The sequence below is a fragment of the Phymastichus coffea genome, unplaced genomic scaffold (genome assembly GCF_024137745.1).
Source record: "Phymastichus coffea isolate CEN01 unplaced genomic scaffold, Cenicafe_Pcof_1.1 PCOF00096, whole genome shotgun sequence".
Taxonomy (NCBI): Eukaryota; Metazoa; Arthropoda; class Insecta; order Hymenoptera; family Eulophidae; genus Phymastichus; species Phymastichus coffea.
The window spans coordinates 433,931-459,770 of record NW_026706907.1 but is presented as its reverse complement, the minus strand read 5'-3'; the positions used below and the strand labels follow the sequence as shown (position 1 = coordinate 459,770).

General features: G+C 35.1%; 7 protein-coding genes and 1 long non-coding RNA gene across 11 annotated transcripts; 4 read left to right on the top strand and 4 right to left on the bottom strand.

The window, feature by feature from the left end:
• Positions 1–63: 63 nt before the first annotated feature.
• Positions 64–1,790, bottom strand: LOC131669769 (ADP-ribosylation factor-like protein 5B). Its single transcript, XM_058944893.1, has 3 exons — positions 1,473–1,790; positions 949–1,393; positions 64–856 (listed from the first exon to the last, which is right to left on the bottom strand). Exons 1-3 carry the CDS (start codon positions 1,516–1,518, stop codon positions 808–810), a joined length of 540 nt encoding a protein of 179 aa, XP_058800876.1. The 5' UTR covers positions 1,519–1,790; the 3' UTR covers positions 64–807.
• A 309-nt stretch (positions 1,791–2,099) lies between these two features.
• On the top strand, positions 2,100–4,143 carry LOC131669767 (ropporin-1-like protein). 3 transcript variants are annotated; one of them, XM_058944889.1, is made up of 4 exons: positions 2,100–2,547; positions 2,885–3,316; positions 3,517–3,759; positions 3,850–4,143. In XM_058944889.1, the coding sequence occupies exons 1-4, from the start codon at positions 2,292–2,294 to the stop codon at positions 4,026–4,028; spliced, it is 1,110 nt and encodes a 369-aa protein (XP_058800872.1). In that variant the 5' UTR covers positions 2,100–2,291; the 3' UTR covers positions 4,029–4,143. The 3 variants fall into 3 exon arrangements, with proteins under 3 accessions (XP_058800872.1, XP_058800873.1, XP_058800874.1); XM_058944890.1 differs by having other exon boundaries at positions 2,885–3,320; positions 3,503–3,759; XM_058944891.1 differs by having other exon boundaries at positions 3,517–3,752; positions 3,850–3,990.
• On the bottom strand, positions 4,028–7,447 carry LOC131669763 (N-acetylglucosamine-1-phosphotransferase subunits alpha/beta). The gene is made up of 7 exons (XM_058944884.1): positions 7,201–7,447; positions 6,491–6,912; positions 6,206–6,417; positions 5,330–6,137; positions 5,085–5,262; positions 4,815–5,002; positions 4,028–4,465 (listed from the first exon to the last, which is right to left on the bottom strand). The coding sequence occupies exons 1-7, from the start codon at positions 7,363–7,365 to the stop codon at positions 4,156–4,158; spliced, it is 2,283 nt and encodes a 760-aa protein (XP_058800867.1). The 5' UTR covers positions 7,366–7,447; the 3' UTR covers positions 4,028–4,155.
• Positions 7,448–9,280: 1,833 nt separating this feature from the next.
• LOC131669764 (non-canonical poly(A) RNA polymerase protein Trf4-1-like) lies at positions 9,281–14,104 on the top strand. Its single transcript, XM_058944885.1, has 9 exons — positions 9,281–9,988; positions 10,382–10,635; positions 10,746–10,916; positions 11,003–11,360; positions 11,442–11,588; positions 11,663–11,856; positions 11,937–12,084; positions 12,163–12,301; positions 12,421–14,104. Exons 1-9 carry the CDS (start codon positions 9,848–9,850, stop codon positions 12,633–12,635), a joined length of 1,767 nt encoding a protein of 588 aa, XP_058800868.1. The 5' UTR covers positions 9,281–9,847; the 3' UTR covers positions 12,636–14,104.
• A 193-nt stretch (positions 14,105–14,297) lies between these two features.
• Positions 14,298–15,289, bottom strand: LOC131669768 (probable histone-lysine N-methyltransferase set-23). Its single transcript, XM_058944892.1, has one exon. The coding sequence runs from the start codon at positions 15,287–15,289 to the stop codon at positions 14,540–14,542; it is 750 nt and encodes a 249-aa protein (XP_058800875.1). The 3' UTR covers positions 14,298–14,539.
• Positions 15,290–15,372: 83 nt separating this feature from the next.
• On the bottom strand, positions 15,373–18,659 carry LOC131669766 (traB domain-containing protein). 2 transcript variants are annotated; one of them, XM_058944888.1, is made up of 7 exons: positions 18,409–18,659; positions 17,877–18,126; positions 17,347–17,558; positions 17,165–17,279; positions 16,957–17,093; positions 16,477–16,889; positions 15,373–15,541 (listed from the first exon to the last, which is right to left on the bottom strand). In XM_058944888.1, the coding sequence occupies exons 2-7, from the start codon at positions 18,118–18,120 to the stop codon at positions 15,373–15,375; spliced, it is 1,290 nt and encodes a 429-aa protein (XP_058800871.1). In that variant the 5' UTR covers positions 18,121–18,126; positions 18,409–18,659. The 2 variants fall into 2 exon arrangements, with proteins under 2 accessions (XP_058800871.1, XP_058800870.1); XM_058944887.1 differs by having other exon boundaries at positions 17,877–18,659.
• Positions 18,660–19,104: 445 nt separating this feature from the next.
• Positions 19,105–21,232, top strand: LOC131669793 (malate dehydrogenase, cytoplasmic). The gene is made up of 5 exons (XM_058944932.1): positions 19,105–19,249; positions 19,746–19,941; positions 20,011–20,333; positions 20,415–20,792; positions 20,863–21,232. Exons 1-5 carry the CDS (start codon positions 19,247–19,249, stop codon positions 20,959–20,961), a joined length of 999 nt encoding a protein of 332 aa, XP_058800915.1. The 5' UTR covers positions 19,105–19,246; the 3' UTR covers positions 20,962–21,232.
• Positions 21,233–24,523: 3,291 nt separating this feature from the next.
• LOC131669738 (uncharacterized) lies at positions 24,524–25,610 on the top strand. The gene is made up of 2 exons (XR_009302390.1): positions 24,524–24,633; positions 25,409–25,610. It is a non-coding gene; the product is annotated as an uncharacterized LOC131669738 (long non-coding RNA).
• The last annotated feature ends 230 nt before the right edge of the window (positions 25,611–25,840 follow it).

The window sequence follows — 25,840 nt, the reverse complement described above, 5'->3', positions numbered from 1 at the left end:
CTATCCACTTTGTTAGTTGCGCGATTAAAACACGTACCTTTTTCTTTAAATCATTTGAGTATTTTTTCTACACCGACAAACAAGAAACCTAGCTGATTACAACTATATGTTAAACAGATGTGAGATAAGACAGCTGTCTTTTTCGAGCTTCAATACTGCATGAAATGTTAATCTAATCTTTTGTACAGAGAGAGTCACATACACCTGATTAAATTGCACACCGTCATTATAAAAAACAATCGAACGACGTAAGTTATTTTACTTTCAGTGATGCTAAAGAAAGAAAGAAATGTAATACTGCTTTGGAAAAAGAATGAATAAAAAGGAGAAAAAAAAAATATATATATATAGCTCGGTTCCTGACAGCTGCCTAATCGTCGAAATCGTTTGCGTATCACAGAGATGGCCTGTTTTTCGCTTGTGAATTACTACTTTTGAGTTTTCTTGGGATTCAACCCTTACTGCAAGAGTAAGGGAGAGTCTTATATCAAGGATCAATGCTATCTAAATTGGTTTTTTTTCGCGCTCGCGCGACAAGTGCAGGTATACATATCAAAACTATTTACATGAACGTGCTACCGTTTCTGTCTTTGTTTGCAATCAGCGCTTTTGAAAAAATGCATACAGAAACTTTTTTTGAACCAACAACAAACATGCAACGGTTAATTCGTCTCTGTGCCAAAGTCACACTCCAAATCGAACTGCTTGAAGATAGTTGCCTTTAATTTGTATTCTTTTGGTTGTTGCTGCCAAGTATGATTCGGTGTGAGCACAGCTCAAATGTGTATTTATTTATTAAATTGTACGTCATGTCTTTTTTAGCCGACCAACAATCCATTCTAATCCTTGGTACAATCTACAAATAAAGGTACACAATTGTATGATTCACTAATCCACAACATAACCATAACAGTAAAAGTAAACAAAGAGAAAAATTGAAACCCTCACCCTTCTCCTGTCAAAGCACAACAACTCTGTATATGCCAAGGATGTTTCTTGATGGAAGTGAGATCTAGTTGCCTAGATATCTCAGTTGCAGTCATACTCCCTTTCAAATCTTGTTTGTTGGCATAGATGAGAACAGCTGCTTTGCTAAGTTCGTCCCTTTCAAGCATAGTGTACAATTCTTCTCTAATCACACCTAATCTTTCCCTATCCATACTGTCAATTACAACAATAATGAACTCAGTGTTTGTGTAATAAGTTGACCAAGCAGCCCTGAGACTCTGTTGTCCACCAAGATCCCACATAATGAAATGTATATTCTTCCATACGACTTCTTCAACATTGGAACCAATGGTTGGCGAAGTATGTACTACTTCATTCATAAGAAACTGATAAAGAATAGTAGTTTTGCCAGCATTGTCCAGACCAACCATTACGATCTTGTGCTCTGTGGGACATCGATATATTTCACAACCTTCGATAGTCAAGGAAATTTAAGATATACACACACGCGCACACATACTTACCTTCATTGCCAAAGAGGCTCCATAACTTGGAAAATAATAAACCCATGATGTACTAAGGACTAAAAGTAGACAAAGAGAGGTGAAAATAAAGAGACGCTCTGCTACGAGAAGGTCGAGGTCTCGTTCGAACTGGGGCGTTCGCTCATTCCAACGGTGTCACTTTCCTTCCGCGCCCAAACGTAAGAAACTTTCTCTCCGCGCGCGCAAGACACCACTACAGTACCGTGTAGTGCTCGACAAACACTAATTTGATCAGACGGATCTGCGCACAAATGGCATGTTGCTCAAGCGAATACACACGTACAAGCAGTTTCCTATTTTTTTAGCTCTCTCTTTACGTACTCCCCCCACCTTTTCGGAGTGCAAGCTGCGCAAGTGCACATCACGTCATGTGATGCGATACGTCATCATGGCGCAAAAATTTGATTGTGCACTTTGGCAATCTAAAAATCTAGATTTTATTAACACGCTTTTCTCCTTTGTTTTAAATGAATAGCAATATTTATTGTACTTGTTTTTAAATTGGAGCAATTGAAATTACGCTTTTACCAAAAATAATTGTTAATCGCTACTATCATGGAGAAAAGTTTAAATGAGCCTAAAAATATTTGTAACGAAGCGAAAATTATCAAACAATGACGTGACAAAGTACACCTAAAAACCAATCAATCACACATAAACTCGTTGCATTCTCACAAACACCTAATCACACAAAACCCTTCGTGTACAATTGTCGATTCCCCGTAACCAAGGCGACCTAGCGACTCTAAACACAATAGAATACATGCTAGTAATCGACGTGACACTGCAGGCTTCGAAATGCCGCTTCTCGAAACAGACTACTGCGTTGAGCAAATAAACGTACCGCCGAAGTTGCCAATGATCCTCAAACAATTCTGCAAATCCGCGATTCGCACTCAACCCTACGACTTGCTCAAATGGTCGACCGCATACTTTCGCGCGTTAGCTGAAGGTGAAGAACCACCGACGAAGCTTCGCCTGGAATTTCCGCCGGCTTGCAGTCCTTTCGGCTTGACGATTGGATATTTAAAAGTGTTGCTCAGACAGCTTGGCGGTGAGTTTTCTATATGAAGGTTATAGGCTCAATCAATAAAAGCTATTCAGGCAAGCTTGATTAAACACTTTGACAGTTGCGGCGATGTAGTTCCCAACGTGGAATTCGACGATGGCTTCTTTTGATTTTCAAAGCCGATTATACGTGGTTTTAATTTTCAGTTATTCTTTTTTTCAAAACTGTACTAAAAGTTAACAATTCAATTGTTTATCACGATGTATTTTAAATTTTGAGTATATGGAGTTCTAGAAATCCGAAATTGCAAGTTCAATTTTACAAATCGCCTTTCACCGTCACCTTTTATCAACTCGAAACGTATAATTTTACAAATCCACAGGGGACTGCAACAAAGTACTGCCATTAGAAAAAATTCTCGAGCGATGGGACCAATTATGCCTCGATCGTCGCGATTCAGATCTGATAATTTTGATCGGAGGTTTTCGCAATAAATGTCAAGTGAAAAAATTCCTCTCAATTGCCGTTGGGCTGCTTACTCGCAATTTAACCGAGACCATGAGTCTCGTTTGCGATCTGTTCACTTATCACCCGGACGGTTGTTCGGCGATGATACCACTTGGATTATTCATGGAAATTTATGGTTATTTGGCGAGTCTCAAGTGCGACGGTAGCATGAAAGCATCATGCCTGTGTTCGGAATCGGAAAGAGACAGTGAGAAGGAGGTCGTGTCTGTTGCGAGTCAAGACACAGAGGTGGATATCGATTTGGATTTGGAATCGCTCACTAAAGATGACGTGCAATCCGTTATGAGTGAGTCTACAATGTTTCGTTATTTCGTTTCAAAATATTATGCTTCAATTTTTTTTATAACGTGAATAAATTTCAAAGTAAATTATTAACGCGCTCGTGATCACGTCAAAATTCTATCTATAAAGTCATTGAAACGTTGACTGCTTGTACATAATTACCACCTAACGCTTTTAAGTTATCGCATAGAATTGAAATTGCAGCACTGCAAAGTTTCGGCGAAGAAACCGAAGAAAGTTTCCGACACGAAGGGGAGGCAAGCTATCGTTCTTTCGACGGCACAGTATCATCTAGAAGCAGTAAAAGTATAGAAAAAGTCGAAATAAAAAAGGAGAGCGAGACGATGAAGGAGGTACAGCAAGTCGAGTCCGATGTCTCGAAAAAATATGTTTCGCGACGGTCAAGTACGGAAAGCGAGTCGATACAGTATTATCCCAATGTACCAGGTTTTTCTCTTCGCTTTTCATTTGAAAACTCTGTAAGCATGCTTGTTGCAAGTTTAAGTTAAAGTTGATCTTTTTTATTGTTTTTTTAAGGCATAGGGTGTCGTCTCTCAGCGAAAGAAGTAGCGGCAGTAGCAATCTGGATGAGTGAGTGTGCTCGACGACAAGATGGTATGGTTGGTGCACGTAACATCCGTCACATCAACTGTCCACCCCTCGAAGGTTGGGAAGCTCGCACACGTACACAAAAGGGTTTACTGAAAGATTTCTAATCAAAACATTGTACACATTGGAAACAAATGAACTTTAATGAATCTCACATGTAAGACACACGAATAAATAGAAAAGAACTATGTACACGGTATATACAATAAAAGAAAGAAAATCACGTTGACTAGATTAGACGAGCAGTGCGGGCATCGTGCGAATTGGACAAATCCTGCGTATTTTATGTTTGAACGCGTGGTAAAGTGTAACTGCCAGTAGAAGTAGAATAAGTCCAATCATGATGTTCGTAGCTCTGGCACGATTAGCACGCCACTTGATTAAATCGTGACGATGCATGAAACGATTGCGATACTGTGATGGTAGCTCGAAACTACTGCGTATAGGATACAGCGAACGATAGAAGTCACTGAGTAAAGCACGAACTACTTCGTTCTCCGAGCGACGTGATGGATTCATGTCGTCGTTCAGACAGATAAACTTTCTATAATGAGAATTATTAAGATGTTAGTTTTATTGTTGAAAGCTTGGGATGGCGAATAATATTGTAAATCTTTTTAGTATGTAATTGTAGTAGATCACATGTACAGTATATGCAATTTTCCAATGTTATGTTTTGTCGTGTATTCTACAATTGACGAGGTTGCAAAATAAAATAGCTATATATTTAGTCAACATTATGGTACTTTAAAAATTAAATAGCCTTCACTTTACTTTAAATTGAATATGGGGTTTGTCAAAATAATTGTAATCTATCAATAATCAGTTACATTTGAAAAAAACAGCCTTGCGAGAAACCATTAGTGAGTAAAATAAACTACCAAACAACTTACTTTGGATCGCTTCGTATTTCATCAAGAATTCTAACAGTAGTAGAAACGTTGCTTGTCAACATTTCAAATGTTTCATCTTTACCAGCATCTAAAACTCTATGTGAATACTGGGCAACTTTACCGAATTTTGCGCGTATCCTATTTACTATTGGACTGCATTTTAGAATTAATTCTCTACTGACGACTGGCTGCAAATTAATTAATTAAATAAAATTAATTAACATAACAAAGCTTTGAATTACAAAATATTGTAAGGCAATAGCAACTCACCAATTTCGAATCTAAATACCTCTCTCCAGGAGGAGGTAAAGGCGTTGATATGTCTTGATAATCAATGTATCGAGAGCAATTAGATATAGCATTTTCAAAGTCAACAACAATACCGTAATCTAGTGGCAATGGATACATCCTTGACAAAAGTGTTCTAATTTCACGATCAGACCAAGTCCTGTAATGAAAATTATAAATTCCAATATTTTCAAACAAATACAAATATAGAAAGTATTAATACTCACCGTGATTTATCGGTATCAAAAGTATCAAAGATATCTTTAGGAGAAACATCACGGCGCTCACTCAGCAGAAAGTAAAAATATGAAAAGGCGAACTGCATATCCTCAGAATCTCTCACTCGATGACTAGACGTCTTATCAAACTCTTCAGCAAATTTCTCTTGCATCTTTGATATGACAAAACGATTTAACAAATGTGGCATATGTGCGGGTACCTTTCGTCTTTCTAAACCATACGCTTTGTTATAGATTCTATTAACGTAGAGTAGAGATTCTGCATAAGTGTCAAGTGTGCGAACTTTCTTTTTTTGACGCCCAGCGTATTCTAATTTACTATTCTTTGCTGTTTCATTCACATGCACCAAATTAATAATGTCGTCATTAACAAAGAGTCTCGGTCGTGATCGTTTATCCATATTACCAGAAATATTTGTTTGTTTAACTGATACAAATTTTTTTATTACATTATTGAACGCACTATTCGCTTTTTCAAAATTTCTGTCAAATTTTGACAAGTCATTTGTGTTGTTCCTGCCATTCGTCTGTTTCATACTATCTACATTGAGATTTTTGAGACTCTCATTCCACAAGTTATTTTGGAATAGTAAATTACGAATAGGTATTATATTGGAATCATTAAACGCATTGATTTGAGTATCTAAATTTTCTTTGAGTTTCAAAGCCTCCAACAATCTCTGAGCTTGATCTATTTCAGGATGAGATTCTTGTAAAAAACTGTAAGGATAGTCATTTTCATTGTCATTTATTTCTCTCTCTCTCATATCCATTGATGTAGCATCACAGTCACCTCCTATAAATTAAAATTAAAATGTTATTGATAAATTTGATCGATATGTAGATTCATAGTAGTTTTTTTACCATCAAATTCACACATAGTATTATTACAAGTAGGATCGCAAGCTCCATCTTGCACCCAAGCCCATGGACATACATCAGAGCAGTCAGGAACCCACCAAGCTAAATACACTTTTTGTCCACTAGCCCATGTTATAAAATCTTCAGGCCAAATAGGAGCTCCCAACATCACATCATCATTAAAATAAAGAAATTTTTCAGAAAGCCCAGGTATTCTTACAAGAAATCAAGATTGTAATTACTATAATAAAAATTCAAAATGAATAATTATACAATTAATAAATCTACCTGTGAATATGACTTTCAATTGCAGGACTAGAAAAAGTTGGTAAATGACTTAAATTAGTAAAAATGTCTTCATGGGTTACTAGAGAGACTCTTGGATTATCCATGTCCAGCCAACTGGGTATTTGTCCATTGGTAACTATATACACTTTTCTGATCCATGGGGCATACATCTCGAGAGATCTAAGCGAATACTTCAATTCATCTTTATCACTAAACCTAGATGCAGCACTATTGGTGCTGGTCACTGGGATGTATTTGTTCAAATTTTCAACAAACAGGGGATCTGATCCATTGACCCATGTATATACTACATCTATAGGTACATGCTGACATAATTCTTTTTGAAATGATATACCTAGGATATTGTCGTTAAACGAATAAAATACTGCTTTGTATTTTTCTTTGCTCCATGCTATCCAAACCTGCAAACACATTTTTTTCTATGTAATTGTTAAAAAGTAATGTGCAACAGATATATTTTTAATGTAATTCATTTGAAATAATATATCAATTCAACATATAAAACAAGAAATGCCTTGTCTCGGAATAAAAAAAAAATTAAAAAGCAATTTCCTAAATAGCTCTATGAAGTTTTATCAAACACAGAACAACCTAACCTGATCACAGAGTTCACACAAACAATGTAAACAAAAAATGTTATCGTAACACATGAATAACTTGTAAAGTAGAGAAACAAGACGCAGACGTACTTCACCAAAATGAACAATACCCACGAAAACGCAGGTGAGGGCAACAAGTATAACAAGCAGAGAGTAACGATGGGACAAAAGGTCGTAGCATCTCCTCTGCACTAACTTCCAAGCACCGCTCATCTCTCCGGCGATCACCTTGTCACCATTCTCACAGCGTTGCATTCACTTCTCCATATTCTTATTATATCAAGAGGGCAACGAATATCCTCCTTCGGAGTTGTACCGGTACATTTTTGCTGCTGTGTTGTTTCTTCGCGCGCGCGATGACAACGGTGACGATATCATGTGTGTATATATATATATGTATATATATATATGTATATATATTTGAAGGCCGGCAGGTCAGGATTGTTCCTTTATCGTCTAATGTAATTCATGATTATCGATTGGATTAAAAATAATTAATTAAGAGATTGGAATCAAGAATATTCCCTCTCTTTGTGTATTCAATTTCAACATTCACCTGAAATTGAAAATAATATTTATTGCACTAACGTTCTTACCAAATATGTAAATAAATCCAATTTTGAGAATTTACCCAATTAAGGTTAAAAAACTAATTCAAAACATTATTATTTCTTGATCACGTTTTTTTAACGTTGGGTTGGCTCCCAAAATTGGATTTATTTACTTACTTATTTATTTACTACAATAGATATCAAGCAATATGATCGTCAAATAATGAAGAGTGACGTGCAAAATAAATTTTTGTTTCGAATGTAAACATTTATTTATAAGTGTTATTTATAAATAAATGTTTATATTCGAATGATTAGGATTTTTCGATAATAAACGTGCAACTTATATAAAATTACAAATAAAATACCCGCACTATATCAAACTCAATAATATAATAAAACAACTATATTAGGGTGCCAAGCGTTCAGCGTTCTAATTAGTTTATACGTAAAAATATACAGAAATTAGCCTAACATTATTTGTTATATCAAACTGATACACATTACTTTTACGATTATTTATGTCCAAGCAGAATTCAATTTTGCGTAAAAATCTCTTTTATACAAAGTATAATGATTCCATCACCATAATTTCTTGAACGTATGATTGTGAAAAACATATCTGAATATGTAAATAAATATGTATATATTATTTTTACCTGTAAAAGTTGAATCATCGAATTGGATTACAAGCTAATGATTAATAAAAATACGTATTTATTTTTTTGCGACAGCCTTCATCCATTGTAGGATTAGGCAGTGCAGATGTACAAAACTATAGTAATGATAGGAGTGGGGATCCTCCGAATCTGTAACAACGAGTCTCAGGCCCATGGAGACTGTATACAGTCTCCATGCTCAGGCCCTTCCTTGAGCGGTTCAGTGGTCTGAGGGGAGACGCAACTGAGAGATGGCTCAGTCAAGTCCTTATATTTGCATCTGCCTGTGCCTGTTAATAGTTCAGCTCAGGCCTATATCAAGTTGTAGGAATAATAAAATAATAATTTATACTTTGATTTGTCAACTTCACTCAAGTTTATTATAATTGTACCCTGATTACATAGTTAGTAAAAATTTCGACCGAGGTCACTAAAGAAACTATAGACGATAAAATCGTAGGACATAATATATCTTCCACCTGTGGCAACAATTAGTTGATTAACATTTGGCACTTCAGTTATTACGTACAAGTTGAACAACTGTGAATACTTGAGATGCAAACAGTCGAAAACTGCATATTTGCTATTATTATTAATAAGGAAAGTATAATATGCTTTGGTTTCTAAATTGCATAAGGAATCTTTGTTCTTAAAAGCACGCAAGAAGCTGTAGCCATTCTGTCCAATCCTCGATTTACGCATAATTACGTATAGTTTCGTCCAAACATTCAAATAGTAAGACTCCCTTGTAATGTAAATGTAGTTTTTATTGTTATACGAATTTTGAACTTATTTTAAATGAAAAATATGATAATTTTGACAGTAACCAGTAATATATAAAATACACTTATTTCAAATTCTTAAACTTACAACTATATGGTATGATTTGACGTACAGCTTTAAATTAAAGCAAACGACTCATGAACGAAAAAAATTTGAATTTGAAATAACGCGCGAGTGTCGCCATCTGGGAGCTTCAGTCTAAATTTGATAAGAAGTGCGCGCAACGGTCGCGATATTCGCAATATTGCAGAACCAGAACTGCAAAGCCGTGGACGTTCTCACATCTTTTCATCGCGCCCATAGCTGACGGAAAGACTGGCTAGCGAACGAGCGCCAGGGCCTATACTGTCTCGGGGCAATTGGCGAGACTCATCCCGCAAGGTGCGAGAGAAGTGTCGTCCGTAACGTGCGTTGTCGTCAGTTATTTGATTTTATACGAGAATAACTGCGGATTAACAGAGTGAAGGAAAGCACGGACGAAGCGACAATTAGCGAGTTTTCCGTCGTGCGTGCGTGCGACACTCGAGTGTGTGCGGAAGCAAAGAAACCAAGGAGAAAAAAAAAATAAAACGAAGTTAAGTGCGAGTAGGCTGGTTGGTTTGCGCGTGTGCGTACCTGTATGTGTGTGTGATAACTGCGTTATCGTAAGCGCGCCTAAGTGAAGTGGGGGCTAGGGCGCGAAGTGGTGCTTGTGCGAGAGAAGGAAACCGAGTGCAGGTGGGTTGCTGCTCGGTGGGCTCTTTAATGGATCCGAAGATCGGCTGGTATCAACCGGAGCAGCTCGGCCCGGCCAAAGATCTTTGGCTACATATCTGGGAAACCGGCAAAGATCTTGACAATCTCAGCCTCCGACAACAGACACCTCAGGAGAACAACGCCATTTCGGTCAGTTATCTTACAGAAATCGTGTCTTTGCGTATAAGCTTGGCTCATCAGCAGCTCATACCACCCTACTATATTCCTCAAGGAAGCGCGCGCTGACGAAATATCTTTCTCACTATCTTACTATCTTTCCTCCTACCTGTCTGTCTCTTTCGCTCTCTCTCATTCTCTCTTTCTCTCTCTTTCTCTCTCTCTCTCTCTCTCTCTCTCTCTCTCTCTCTCTCTCTCTCTCTCTTCTCTTTCTCTTTCTCTCTCTCTCTCTCTCTTTCTCTCTCTCTCTTTCTCTCTCTTTCTCTCTCTTTCTCTCTCTCTCTCTCTCTCTCTCTCTCATTTGATCTCTTTTTTTTATGTTTGTCTTTCTGCCTCACATGTAGTTCGTTGAAATTTCTTTGGCAGGCTACAACCATAAACACAACCAACACAAGCACGACGATGAACAACGTAAAGAACAGCAACAGCGGCTCTCAAGACTTTCTGCCGCTCGATTCGCGAGGACAAGGCAACAACATTTATTACAATCCGTCCAGGAGGAAAAACGAGAACCGCGCCAGTACCTACGGCATGAATTACAATTACGAGGCTCTCGTTGGTAATTTTGGCGGTTGTCCTTGGCGCGAGGCAAGGCTACAGTATTCCAAGGGCGTTGTTGGGTGAGTGGGCTTTGTCGACAGAATTTTCGAGACACGCGCGACAATTGAAAGTTAGGTTAGGAATGTCGTCACATGGGTACCCAGATTACAGATGTGTCTCTTTTTCACAGATTGCACGAGGAAATCGAGGACTTTTTTAGGTATATGTGTCCTACTCCTGAAGAGCACACACTCAGAGAGAGGGTAATCAAAAGAATAGAGAATGTCATATACGAGCTTTGGCCGGATTCGAAGGTCGAGATATTTGGCAGTTTTCGTACTGGATTGTATCTACCTACAAGGTATTTGCATGCGCTCTGTACAGCAAGTGTATGTGTCTGTATAACATATTTTTGTAATGTCATGGTTGATGTTTTTCTGCTTGCAGTGATATTGATCTAGTTGTGATAGGCATGTGGACAAATCTTCCACTACACACTCTAGAGCAGGCACTGATAGATCACAACATTGTTGAGCCATCCTCAGTCAAAGTATTGGACAGAGCTTCTGTACCAATTGTCAAACTTACTGACAAAGAGACTGAAATTAAAGTTGACATTAGTTTCAACATGAATAATGGTGTCAAATCCGCTGAATTAATCAAAACTTTCAAGGCACAGTATCCAGCTCTTGAAAAGTTGGTCATGGTGCTCAAGCAGTTCCTTTTACAAAGGGACCTGAATGAAGTGTTCACTGGCGGCATTTCTTCTTATAGTTTGATTCTCATGACTATTAGCTTTTTACAGGTATATTGTTTTTAATAATCTCTTGACAAACCTCAAAATAATCAAGAATACCCTAAATTATAATTACTTATGTTGCTATAGTTGCATCCAAGGGCCAACATCAACAGTCCAGATGTCAATTTAGGAGTATTATTAATAGAGTTTCTAGAATTATATGGTAGAAAGTTTAATTATGTAAAGACTGGCATTCGGGTCAAGGGTGGTGGTACTTACATATCAAAAGAAGAGGTAAATCCATCAAATACAAATATTTTATAGAAATTTTCTGTTTAATAAATCTTACTTTTAATTTTATTCCATAGGTTCAGAAAGATATGATTGATGGACACAGACCATCTCTGCTCTGTATAGAAGATCCTCTGACACCTGGTAATGATATTGGTCGTAGCAGTTATGGTGCCCTGTATGTCAAAGATGCTTTTGACTGGGCCTATTTTGTACTTTCACAAGCTGTCAATCCTCTCAATATTCTAGTCAATGATACAAACAAATTCAGGTAGGTTTTATTTGTCTTCGTGTTTGTAAACAAAGGCTCATATCGGTTTAAGTTCTTACACTACTACATTGAACTTTCAGTATATTGGGAAGAATAATCAGAGTAACAGACGAAGTAATAAAGTACCGTAAGTGGATTAAAGAGACATTCCCCCTTTTAGAAATTGACTCGTATTCCAGTTCAACCGGCTCCGAGGCGTCAACGCTATCAGCTCCAGCTAGCGAATCGGTAATTTTTTATTTTTCTCTAGACGGTGTTACGAGTTCGATGACGTCACATTGACTTACGTCGCATACTTGCTTATAGGAATCTGAGTGCAGTAGAGGAAACTCACCAAACACAGGAGAAAATATTGAAGATAGAAACAGGGATAGGCATTTATATAACAATCAACAAACTCAAGGCCACCATACATATAGGAAAACGTACAAGCCCACTTCACATAGTAAGTTTCGTAAATGTTATATCGTAGCAATTGTATTTTTTTTTCATTATTCATTTCATTCAAAGATGCCCATATCATTAAAAAAATCAATTTTTAGTAAAATTATTATTTGTTTACAGTAAGCCACCACAATATGCGAGGTGATTATCAACGCGGCATTGCAAACCACACAGGTGGTTACAGGATAAGAACAAGCAATCATCTGAATAATAATAACAACAACAACAATAATAATATTAGTACGAGCAATCAAAGTGCAAATACACGGTCACTTTTGAAGCGCAAGAAGCACATGATCAGCATTCGTGGTCCGCCTGGTGATTGTGTGCGGTGATGAAGTGCCGTCATCCTTCCTTTTTATTAAGCAATATGAAATTTTTTCTACAAAGCATTTTTTCCTTCCTCTCTTCTCTGTTGTTAGCGCGATCGTGCTTGAATGTTGTTGTTGAATATTTCTCTTTTTTTGATCATTGTAGACGAATTGACGACGCGTAGCATACAAAGTAATGAGGGAGAGAAAAATAAGATGTGTCGCGCGTGCGTTTTTAAAACTGGATACACTAGCGAATTGTGTTCAATCGACGTAATTCGTCTTTTTCGTGGAGCCTTTATGTGTTAAGGTCCACGAAGGGATATATCGATAGTTAACGATGAAGACTTAGTTTTCTATATGAAACTATATTCTTATAAAAATACGAAGATAACAAAAAAAACAAAACAAAACAAAAAAAACAAAAAAGCATGAAAAAACGTACGTTTGAGCGATAAGGTATGGTGATAAAACAGAATGCTTGCCTAATTGTAAATAATGTATTATAATACTTTACCAAGATATCAAGCATTGAGAGTCTTACACAGTTACCCTAGTGAAGAGTTTTTATTTGAGTGTAATTAAATCAATGATGAAAAAATATTATAAAAAAATAAGGAGGAAGAACATAAGTCTTAAGAGTATACGCGAGCGTTTCGTTATGGACAGCCGTAATCCATAAGATTTGATTTGTCGCCAAATACTTTTGATTTCTTATTTTCTCCCTATGATAACGAATCCAATGCTTTCCTCCTGGGTGTACAGAAATACTTTGTACAAAAGATAATGTTGATGAATTTGTTCTTTCTTTTCTAGAACATTATTACCGATTTGAGAAGAAAAAAATCTCGTTTATATGTGAATGTCAGTTTGAAGACTGCAAACTTGCATGAACAAGCCTAACAAAAAAACTACACGTCAACTCCGCTACGTATGTAACTTGATATACATTGTACAAAGTTACGGAAGACTGTAATGCATAAAGTATAAGCGGTCTTTGTAAGATATCGACTTTATTTATATACAATAACTGTATCATAATCTCAAGTACAAACATATAGTTCATTACGTTTCATAAAAAATAAAATGACAAAAAAAAATTATTACAGCTCGCAAAAAAAGAAAATACCAAAAAAATTAATATGAAAAACGAATGTCTCATTCTATTCGATAAAGTAAAAGCTTCCCGCAGTATTGGTAACAAATAATATATATTTCACATTCTTTTCTTCCTTTCTAGTTTCAAATTCTAAAACTTTTCAACGATCGCTGGAATACTCGACTATTGCTACTTTTTATAGAATTAATTACTTTTTTCTAAAAAAACCATCACGACTTAGCAATAACAATTAATCGTGTTTATAGCTTTTTTAATATTTATGATTTTTTCCGACTACAGTTATTTATTGAAAAAAATATTGTACTATAGATATGTATAAAACGCAGAAATAAAATTGTTTTAATTTTACGTACAAAAATTTAGTACCTTTCGATTATTTCACTTTTCGTCAACATGACAGTAAGCAACAGTAAAGAAAACACATATTATTTAAAAAAAATCATTTAATGTACATTATTTATTTTTTTCCAGCAAGCTCAAATTATACGCAGTTGACGTTATTTTGGCATGTAATAGACAGTGTTAGTAAAACATTAGTTAAAATTCTGATTTGTCAAACAATAACGATTTTTTCACTACATTCGAGTGGGTCTTTCTAGGTACACCCACCGGCAATGAAATCTGTACGAATATTCTAAATATAACAATTGAAGCCAATGGTGAAATTTAAAACATTCGGACAGATTTTAATACCAGTGGGTGTACGTATCATTAGTTTAATGTATAAGATGTAATATTACGTATTTGAAATAAAAAAATTTTGAAAAAAGGAGAGAAGATATAGAAAGAAAATGCAAACGGACACTCGTCAGACGGGACAATGAGGCAAATAAATTCGACATCTTTCGGTTCGGCAGAGACAAGGAGTTTCGCTGTTTTGAACGGATGTTGAATCATCTCCAGCATAGTCAAAAGTCATCTCTTCGCCTTCTTTGATATCTCTCTTGGCAAACAAACACATCCTCGGCACAGTAATGTCAACTCTCACTGGCACAATGATAGCATTCGGTTGGCAACTGTGATTAGCGTATCTACCAATGTTACCGAACACTGCTGGATCGACGCACGTGGTGATCTTTTTGTCGCCAAGATGTTCAGTCACCACCAGAACGTAATTCATCAGTTGACGATTGCGATTGGATTCAAAACGTTGACGTGCCTCGTCAAGACTAATCACTTCACCTGCGTACTCGCAAACAAATTGACCTTTGTTTATCGATCGTTCGGTGAACAATCCAAGTCCTTTACTGGTCTGTCGTATCGCCAAACACCCAATTGGACCGCACTGCACCACTCGATTTCCACAATTTACCGTACATTTGCAATTGGAATTGCATTCGACGATGGATTTGTTAGTAGCGATCAATTTACCGTCGAGATAATTTGCCGTACCTCTTGTGCATTCGCAATCTTCGAGACAACTATCGTCTCCAACACACGAGCAACCAACGGCAAACTCTTCCTGAAAATCATCCTCTCGGCAACCTGGTCCTGGTATATTCGTCTGCACGTAAACCAAGTTTGACGACGACATTGGATGATGTTCGTAGTCATCCATGGTTCTTTTGGTTTCGTTCCTTACTTTCTTAAAGTTCTTAGTTCGGGCCAAGAGGACAGTCGATTAATCTTCGGACCGACTAACTACTTGCGGATACTGACCTCGATCAGTCCCTCCACCGAGGACTTTAATGTTGCTAGAAGATTCGTTGACATCGGTATAAAGCGATAACCTATGTAGATTACCGCACCAATCAGAGTTGCTTTACCCGTGAATTTTAATACTTTGCTTGAAAGCGAAGGTGGTGGTATGCTGAAATTGGACAATTACATTGTAAGAGTTTTAAGGTAATGGTTTAGATATGATCACATTACAAAAATGAATTCATCGACGCGAATAATTCGATCTAATAAGGATCTCACACCAGAATCCAAAAAATTATTTACACCTGTGAAATCCTACATGAGATCCTATATAGGACAAAAAATATTTATTTAGTATTCAATACTATAGTCATGTTTCGAAACCTTTCTGGTTAACTTCTTAAATAAAAAATGCTTTCACCGTACCAAATCTAAGACAAAGCCTATAATTTACATTGATATCCCAAATCTAACTTTTTTCACGTTAGCCGGGATTATTTTCCAAAGTCTCGGTCAATAACCTGAACGATTTTCTCTTTTGTGACAAATCTAAGATCTATTTCCAACCCCAGTGAAAATCAACACAAATCATATAAAATAGTAATTCGCGTACTGTGATATTATTATAGAATAATGAATTTATACGAATAACTATATATTTCCATACTCTACATTTAGTCCGAATAAAACTCCAATTCTTTTAACATCTTAAAAACATCTGCAAACAATTTTGTATTATTTTGTATTGTCATAGAAAGGTTGATAAAACTAATTACATTATCAAATACTACAAAAAATATTTTTCTTTTGCAATTCCACATAGGATTTAATGTGGGATATATGACGGAATTTTGCGACCGGGAAATTAGGACCTTCTAAATATAGTTATGGTTTATAAAAAATTAGTATACTCAAATGAAAGGTGTGCTTCCATCTTAAACAAATGACAAAAAATCTTTATTTATTATTTCACACGGCAGAATAAAAAATCATTGTGAAGTACTAAACGTGATTTTATTCAAATTTATTTTACTTGCGATTTTGATTAGATATGACTGCTATAACTATTTTATCTACAATTCTACGAGCATCAAATGAAATTACCTCATGATCGGAACGATTTGTTTTCGCTCAACTTTCCCCCAATTTTCTATAATGCCAAAGGTATGTCCAATCCCAACAACGCCAACAGCTCTGGTTGGAATAGCTTCACCATTAGGTCCGATTCTTGTTCTGCAAACCTGCTGAAGCGAGTGGGTTAAGAATAGGTCACGTTCCTTGACGAACACCTCTTTCAGAGCAGGGTACTCTCCAGCAAGTTCTGCCATCATACCCTCGATCGTATCACGTGATTTATACTTTTCGACGTCTTTCAGCGTAATTGTATCTTTTTCTCTCAAGAGATTCCATGTGAGCTTGATCGATTGCCACCATGTTAGGGAACGAAGAGCACGAGCTATTGTTATCTGGATTGGACGGTCACCCAAATGTACTATACAGTTTGGGATCTTTTTTGCCTGAAAATATAAACAAAATTACATTATTTTATAGCGGAAAATTACACTTGTTGAAAGTAATTGTTACCTCTTTGAAGGCAGTTCTAAATTCACCTCCTGGTGCTAATCCTAGTACTTTTGTTAAATGAGCTGACATACTCAGAAACAATACAAAGAACATACCCTTGTAGATTCCATTTGTCTTTATTACATCCATCATCTTACCTAAAAATATCAGGTATGATTTTTAAAAATTAATTGCTATAATTGAAATTGTAAGATCTGAAATTGCATACTTAGAGTTAGATTTTTAGCTTCTTGCAAAATAGTTTCTTCATCTAATTGAAGAACATGGATTCTACTTAGACATAGCTCTACCAAAACTGTATGGGGTTGTACAGCCTGAATTATCTGTAAGATTGAATAATAGTGATTAACAACTTTATTGAGGTTATTTGTCTTGATGAGGATGACTCACTTTTGCTACATCATTTTGACTTTCAACACTAAAGTGTGCAGTGCCCACTAGATAACATTTACCACCATCTGGAGTTCTTAACAATGTAACAGTTTCTGGCAGATTATTATCTATGTTTGAATCAGGTTCTTTTATTATTGACATATCACTCGATGGATGAGTATTACTATTGTTCTCTTTGATATCATAATGTTCTCTTGAGTTTATATTCTCTAAAACATTAAATAAACCAGACATTCAGTACATGCAAAATAAATTATATTAGATTCTTATCACAATTGTGCCTTTAGAATTTGAAATTTAATTTTATACAATACCATGAAGTTTCTGAAACTTTTTTTTCTGCTTAAATAAGGCAGGCATTTTCACGTTACTGAATTTCTTAGATGTAAGATACACCATTTCACCTTTATTAAATTAGACCAAGTTCTAGCTACTTTGTCTAAGAAGCCTTATATTACAGTTTATCTTAGTGCTTCTTTCAACTACAGTTGTTGAACGCTAAGTAAATAATTTCAATTAATACTTACTGGAATTATCTATATTATCAACAATTACAGCTGTACTATCGGAAGTTTTATGATTCTTTTGTTCATGGTGTTCACTTTTACGTGTAGATCCATAGTTTTCTGTAGAGGGTCCTAATTTCACAGGTTCAGGTATAGGAATGTCAATAGTGACGCTATTTATACCAGTCTCATTATTTATAAAATCTGTTGTGGCGATTTTTAACTCTTTTTTGGGAGCTTCATAAAAAAAATTCTTGTCTTCCATTTTTATCTGTTTAAAATTAAACATCGTATCAGTATTTACACATTCATATTTACCAATTATATCTAATTTAAAACTAATGAAATTTCATTGAATTCAATATAAGTTTAGTGAAAAACTATGGATTGATCCATGATTGACCTACTAAAATACTACAAGTTTCCATATTGTCAAAATTACATAACCTTAAAAATCAAGTTTCAAAAGAACTCAAACTGTTCTATTTCGAATCTTAATTTGTAAATTATTCTAAATAATATTTACACTGGACGTACATATTTACATACGTACCTAAATAAGAACAGGACCAATAAGTTAAATAAATACTTTATGTTTTTTAATTTTAATACATCACAATTAAAATTAAAAAAATAAGGAAAATAAAAAAAAAAGGTGGACAAAGATCATTCAAATGAACTTCATTTTGTATGATTTTCACGTCCAAAGGGAGCTTTTGAAAAGAGAATGAAAATATAATATATAGGACAGGTTAGATGTAGGGAACTGCAGACTGCGTGGAATGAAAAGAAGATGCCACGACTATTTTTCCTTCAGGTGCATCATGAAGTTAGCTTCTCTTAAAATATTTATTACATACATTTTTGAATCTGTTATTATAACCAAGTTTGTTAATAGTAGTATTTGAATAAATAATTTTAATAACAAGATTACTTTTTGTTTTGATCTATGATCTTTTCTACTTTACCAAAAGCGAGAAGAGCTTCAAATTTCCGACGTTAAAATGTACTTAATTTATCCGTATTTTTTGATTATCAGCCATAATATTTTTTTAAATTAAAGTTCATTTCATTATTCACCTCAATAACTCTATTCCTACAATCAAACAATGTTCAACAATCTGCTCAACATCCATCATTTGAAATTCGCGGCAGCAATACTTTTCAAAAAAGCAACGTCGTTCCATTTCTCTCACATTCACACATGCTATTCAATACTCACACATACATATCCGCATATTATCTTATTCTTTGATTATTTATGTGACCTTCGTTCGTTGAGAATTACATTGGGAGTCGTCACACTTTTCCAGCGGTCACCGGCAAGGAGAGTTATTGCTGTGCATTTTATATCGTCATTGTGGGGATTATCGACATTATAAACGTGAAAAATGGTGAGTTGATATGTATTGGCATCTACTCTACCAAAATAAATGTCTTTTTACTTCTTTTGCGCACACGTGTTTACTTTATTAATAGAACCTCCAATCATTTAATCATAATCAACCTTTGCTTCATTTCGCTCATCGCTTGTTCTACAATTTAACTCTCTTCGCCGGGTCTTTCGTATATCTACATACCGCGTGAATATTATTAATTTTAATGTAAAGTCTTGCGTAACGACGGCAAAAACTCACGTGTTTAATTAATATGTAAGAATTCCCGTATATATGCAAGGGTTTCGTAATCCAGCAAAGTAGCATTGAGATTTTTTGTTTGTCCCTTATCGCAGCTTTTGATGTTCAAATACTGATTAAGCTTATGCATAGAGCAAAATTATGAATGGAATTCTCTCGAGGCACTTGTTGATTCAGAGTCGTATAAAATATTATATCAATCAAGCGGATAGCGTCAATGAATTTAGAATAATCGATTTATGCATTTTTTCAGGCTGAACCTATAAATGTTGTTGTGACCGGAGCAGCTGGTCAAATTGCCTACTCATTACTGTACCAGTTAGCTGCTGGTACAGTCTTTGGCCCAGAGCAGCCCATCAACCTTAGGTTGCTTGATATTCCACCAATGATGGGTGTTTTGAAAGGAGTTGTTATGGAGCTTGAAGATCTTGCTCTTTCTCTTCTCAAGAGTAAAGCTTTGATTATTCATACGCTGATATAATTTATAAACACAATTTTCTGACTCTTTGACTGTTTAGATATTTTACCTACGGATGATCCAGAGGTAGCTTTCAAGGATGCTGCATCAGTGTTCTTGGTCGGAGCAATGCCTCGTAAACAAGGAATGGAGAGGAAAGATCTATTGGCAGCTAATGTTAAGATTTTCAAAGTTCAAGGAGAGGCATTGGATAAATTTGCACGCAAGGATGTTAAAGTTTTGGTTGTTGGTAACCCAGCCAACACTAATGCCCTTATTTGTTCTCACTATGCTCCGTCCATTCCAAAGAAAAACTTCACAGCAATGACTAGGCTGGACCAGAACAGAGCTCAAGCAGCTTTGGCTTCTCGTTTGGGAGTTGGTGTAAGTAAAGTAGACACTTTAAAGAACAATATTTTCAAATAATTGGGTTGTTTACACAAAGTTTTTGCTTTATGTTTCCAGGTTGAAAAAGTGGAAAATGTGACTATTTGGGGTAACCACAGTTCAACACAGTTTCCAGATGCTACTCATGCTACAGTGAAACTTAATGGCTCAACAAAATCTGTTCCCGAGGCTTTGAATGATGATGATTGGTTGAATAATGAATTTGTAGAAACTATTCAGAAGCGTGGAGCAGCCGTTATTGCAGCGAGAACCATGTCATCTGCTATGTCTGCTGCTAAAGCAGCAGGAGACCACATGCGTGATTGGTGGTTGGGTACTAAGCCTGGTTCATGGGTTAGTATGGGAATTGTGTCTGATGGTAGCTATAACATTCCTAAGGACATATGTTTTTCGTTCCCTGTTACAATTCAGAACAAGGAATACAAAATTGTTCAGGTAATTTTTTTATTTTAATTACCCTGACTACAATTGAGACTAGTTCATTAATGTTTATTTTCTTTTATAGGGTTTGAAAATCAGTGAGTTTGCTCTATCTAAGATTCAAATAACCACGAAAGAATTGGAGGAAGAACGAGCTGAAGCCAATACCGTTCTTCAGCAGTGACTACATGGGAGAGAGAATGATAATTCTGGGCAAGAGACAATATCTAAATTATAATTAATCATTGTAGCTTATTGTTACTACTGTGATTGAATTATTAATTATTAATTTAAATGATGTTGTTTGAATACTGTGTTGTGGGTAGGACACATGCAAATTATTTTCGATTTTAACCAACCAAAGTTGATGTTAGACATTTTCTTTAGTGAAAACACATCGATTTGGAAATTGGGAATATTTAAGAAATACAAATAAAAGAAGCATTGCTCTCAAATTATTTTTTTGTTTTCCCTCCTATAACTTGTTAAAGTAATATATCAAGTAGTATATAATTAAATATTATGAATATGTAAGTAGTGTAAGATAATTATGTAATAATTTTCATTTTTATTACTTAATCATTATTTTATTAGTAAACAAAAATATAAAGCTTATATTTGACGTTTCATTTGTGTATATTCGCAACAATTAGCTAAGTTTTTTCATTTCTCAAATTTACATTAATGCACACAGCTAAAAACTTTTGAAAAAAATTAATGACTAAAAAAATGCAACAAGACCTTTGAATTAAGTACTCTCATTAAAGATATTGAACTTGAAAATATATATGTATGTTTTATTGGAATTGCTTGGATTTCCTTGTATTGGTAATTCTATTTTATTTTTTTAATTCATTTCATTTTGAATGAGATTTTTTTTAAATCACTGTAGTTGGTTGTTGGTATTTCGTTGACATCGACTCGTTGCAGTTCTTATATATAACTTAGTTTTTAGTTATATAAATAATTTTTAAATTTTTATATGCAATGTAGCGCATGTGATACGAAAGCATTAAATATATAGGTACACAGTGTTACATCCGAGATTGTCAGTGTCGATTAATGAACATAGAATTTCAAAATTACATTTAAACCGTTGATTCGATAATCGATGACGAATTCGAGAAATGAAAACTCAGGAGCTATGCTGGAAATCAGCTTCATTTTCATAGCTTTCATTTCATTGCAACTTTTTTCAAAGTATAATTAAATCCGTTAAACAAGCATTTTGTAGAGAATAGTAACGGAGTCACAACTGACAAAAAGTATTCAAAAACAGATCGAATAAAGTAGTATAAAGTACGTTGTGTCAGCCAAAGCTTTACTTACCGGAACGAATGATCGCCGAGTTTTTCAACTTACTTATCGTAAGAATACGACATTGTTATGCGAAATGAACTCGCTTGAATAATTCATTCAAACAAGTGCAGCTTCAGGACAAATAATTGCTGTTCGTGCTATCAATTTCGAAAAATGCTTTCATGCTGTTTATATCTTTTTGACATTTTCGTATAAGTCTTTGCCAATTCATCTGCAACAAACGAAGAAAATAATTGTAACGATGATCAAAATCACTTTGTCAGCGGGGTAATTATACATTTCCGCATATATCAGTTTTCAGTGTATGTACATGTATTATAAGCAATACTACCGCTTACACAATGAATTCAACTACAACTAAGTTAAATAACTATTAAATAATGGTTTACATTCCGTACCAATGACAAGTACTTAAAATATTAGTGTGAATATATTGCATAATAATTCACGTGTATAATTAAAATAAAGCCGCATCATGCATAATTTGAAGCTTAATAACCAAAGAGCAACAATAATAGGATAGCTGGTCAATTCGTTGAAACAAATATGCATAACGGAAAACATATGGACGTCAATGGCTATATATAAGATCCTGTCAAAGTCACATGGACATATTTTTATCAGTTCGTCCTTTGTTATATTTCATTGTTAGCAAATATTATTTATCCTCGATTTTCATTTCCCCCAAGCCTACATTTATCATCCAATTCGTGATAATTTCCAAATGTAACATTTGCGAAATTGCGAAAAACATTTTTTCGATAAGCTTTCGTGTTAGGTATCATAAACTTGTGATGAAAATTAATAGATATACCAAACACACGACTCTATTTTGACAATCACGTTTCAAAGTATGGATGAAAACTGTCCCAGTAAAAGTACGTAATTATGCAATCTTTGAAGTGCATTGGAGAGCTCCAGGATATTATCGACTCACCTGTTTGATGCTCGACTGGAATAAAATTGATTTTAACATGCACGTACTCTTCGATGATGAAATTTATCGAATGCTCGTTGAACTTTTATATCGTAACAATACTGGTATCCGCAATTGCGAATAAAGTAAATCGTTGAGTGGTCTGCGTTGATTTATCCACTCTATACACTGTAATTTCGATATTTCGAGCTTGGGTGCATGGTGATTCCATTTTATCTTATGTTTCCGATTGGTAGACGTATTTGAAAGCGAGAGATCCGCTACGTGATCTGTAAAACTTATCGGATCTGCATTACATGTCCTTTAGACTGGACCTAGAGGTACGATCATATGTACCGATCCGTCTCCACAGACGTATGAAGCGTGGTCAATTACGATTTGTACATATTTTCTTCCTTTGTTATTTTTACAATCTTCGTCGGATTGTTTATCGTTGCATAGGGCTTCAACTGCAACATCCAATTGTCAAGGCTTATCGTAGTAATTCGATAGTTAGCTGTAATGAAAAGCTTTGATTCAATATATATGTAAATAGTGTGTTAGGTTTGCATTACTGACATTGCATGGTCGCCAGTGCAACAAAAGTAGAAGCACGAAGCAAAGCCTGTAAATCGTGTTTAATTGCTCCCTGACCTTATCAAAAGTGGATGCAAAACCAAGTTTGTCGTGCGTATAGTCTTATACTCAAAATGCAGCTCGCATGCATGGTTACAATGGGAACGGAATGACATTCGATCTGAGATTACTTGCTCGCAGTCATTTGCAGCGCGCAATGACATTTTAACCGTATCGGTGATTATTGCAATTTTTATTGGCGTGAATCCGACTGTTATGGTCGTCACAGAAACAATTCTGCAAACGAATCTTAAGTAACAAGAGTCATTTGAGTTCAAAGTCAAAATGTAAACGAATAAATGTCATTTTTTCCTCCAACGAATGTTTCGTATTCTCATGAGAAGTGATATGAAATTTGTTTCATCGTAAAATATCAATTAAAAGCTGAGATGCATTGGAAAATCCATTTCTGGGGGTGAAATTTGAGGACGGTTTTCTCCCGCTCAAAATGTTTTTCCGCCGATAAAAAAAACACGTATGTCTTATTTTTACATGAACTATAACAACAAAAAATTATTAAAATCGGTGAGGTCGGGTTGGGGGTTCCTTGTTAGATCTGCAAGATATTCCATGATTCGTTATTCCAACGAAAAGTGTTCATACCTCGAAACTTCGGGAAGTTTCCATTTTATTTTAATTAGAGCGCATTCTTTTTCAATTATAAGGAAAAACTAAATTGCACGTTAAAGTTTACAAAATGTTATCTAATAATTATCCCTGCTGTTTACTAGTAGCGAATCGCAAGAATGAATTCGTTTCGCTTATTTTTTCCAATTTGAATGATAGAGCTCAAATTATAAATAATTTTTATTATCACAATTAAATTGTTAAGTTGAATTGTTCTTTACTTTTTGCGTATATAATAGTTGAACATCGCCCGGCTACCTTAATAATTTTACTTCATTCCGAAGATATAGTATTATTACAACAAGATGAGGTTCTACTTGGTGTTCTTACTTATAATTCTAATTGCCATCTTGGAATGTACGTATATTCGCATACATATTTGCTCTTGAGACAATATAATTATAGGGATTGCCATGGGAACATTTAAAGTTGAACTATTTTTCTATAATATGTATGTTACTGTTTTCGAGATAAATAGTAAACATTCGAAAATGTCCATATTGAAGTGTTAAATTACTTGATTTCATTAAGAAAATTTTTTTCATTTGAAAGCATCTTAAGTGAGTTCAAGTTTTATTTTTGTGAGTTTTGAAATCACAACTGTACTTATACAGACGCTGCCTACGATTTTCAATGACTACGTGAAAGAAAGAATTTGTTTCAGGATCCATTTGTTTTCTTGAGATCTACAATCAAATTTAAGTAGAGCGCTTTTCAATCAACTTCATTCTTTGGCTTTTTCTAAAAACATTTTTCAAGTAAAACAGCGTTCAACTTAAATTCGAGTAGAAGTCGCAAGGAATCGAACAAGCCCTGAACAACTTTTTATAGAAATTAGGTATTACACATAAGTAGCTGCGCTGTATAATTTATTGGTATTGAGATTGAAAGAATGAAAGTTAATGATCTTCTTAAGAATTATTACTTTAAGATAAAAACAAAATCTTCACGATGATATCAAAACGACTTTTTTTAGTTCTGCAATAAAAAAACATTGATATTTGCGCGTTTAATGTTTAACTGCGATATAAATTTAACAAATATTTAATGTTCCTTTTATGTTAATTCCTTTTTCTCATTTTATTTTTCAATTGAATTAATAAATCATAATTTATTGGACTCGACGCTTTAGTCGCGTCAGCTGATTGTGACAACAAGCGATGCCAACAACGATGCATGAGCGAAGAGCGTGGAAACGGCAAGTGTATGAAGCAACAGGAGAGCGACTTTTTCGCGCTTTGCAAGTGCGATAAGAAGAGAAAGAAAAGTGGATGAGCGAGGATCAGTCGTCAAGAAATCTGGATAAATTAAATAAATATTTGTAATTAAGTGCACTCTCGTATTTTGTTTGTCCTCTGTACCCGACGATTTAACTCCAACTCACACGACTGACAAATAACATTTCCGCACTGCATAAGCTTTCAAATGTAGAATATAATACATGAATCAATTTTAGGCGGGAGATGAAGACGAGGCGGTATTATTTTTCGAAAGTGCTGTCGTTAGGTGCAATAATTGTTTCATACTTGTTTTTTAAGGATGAAAAATTTTTACAGTGTGCAAT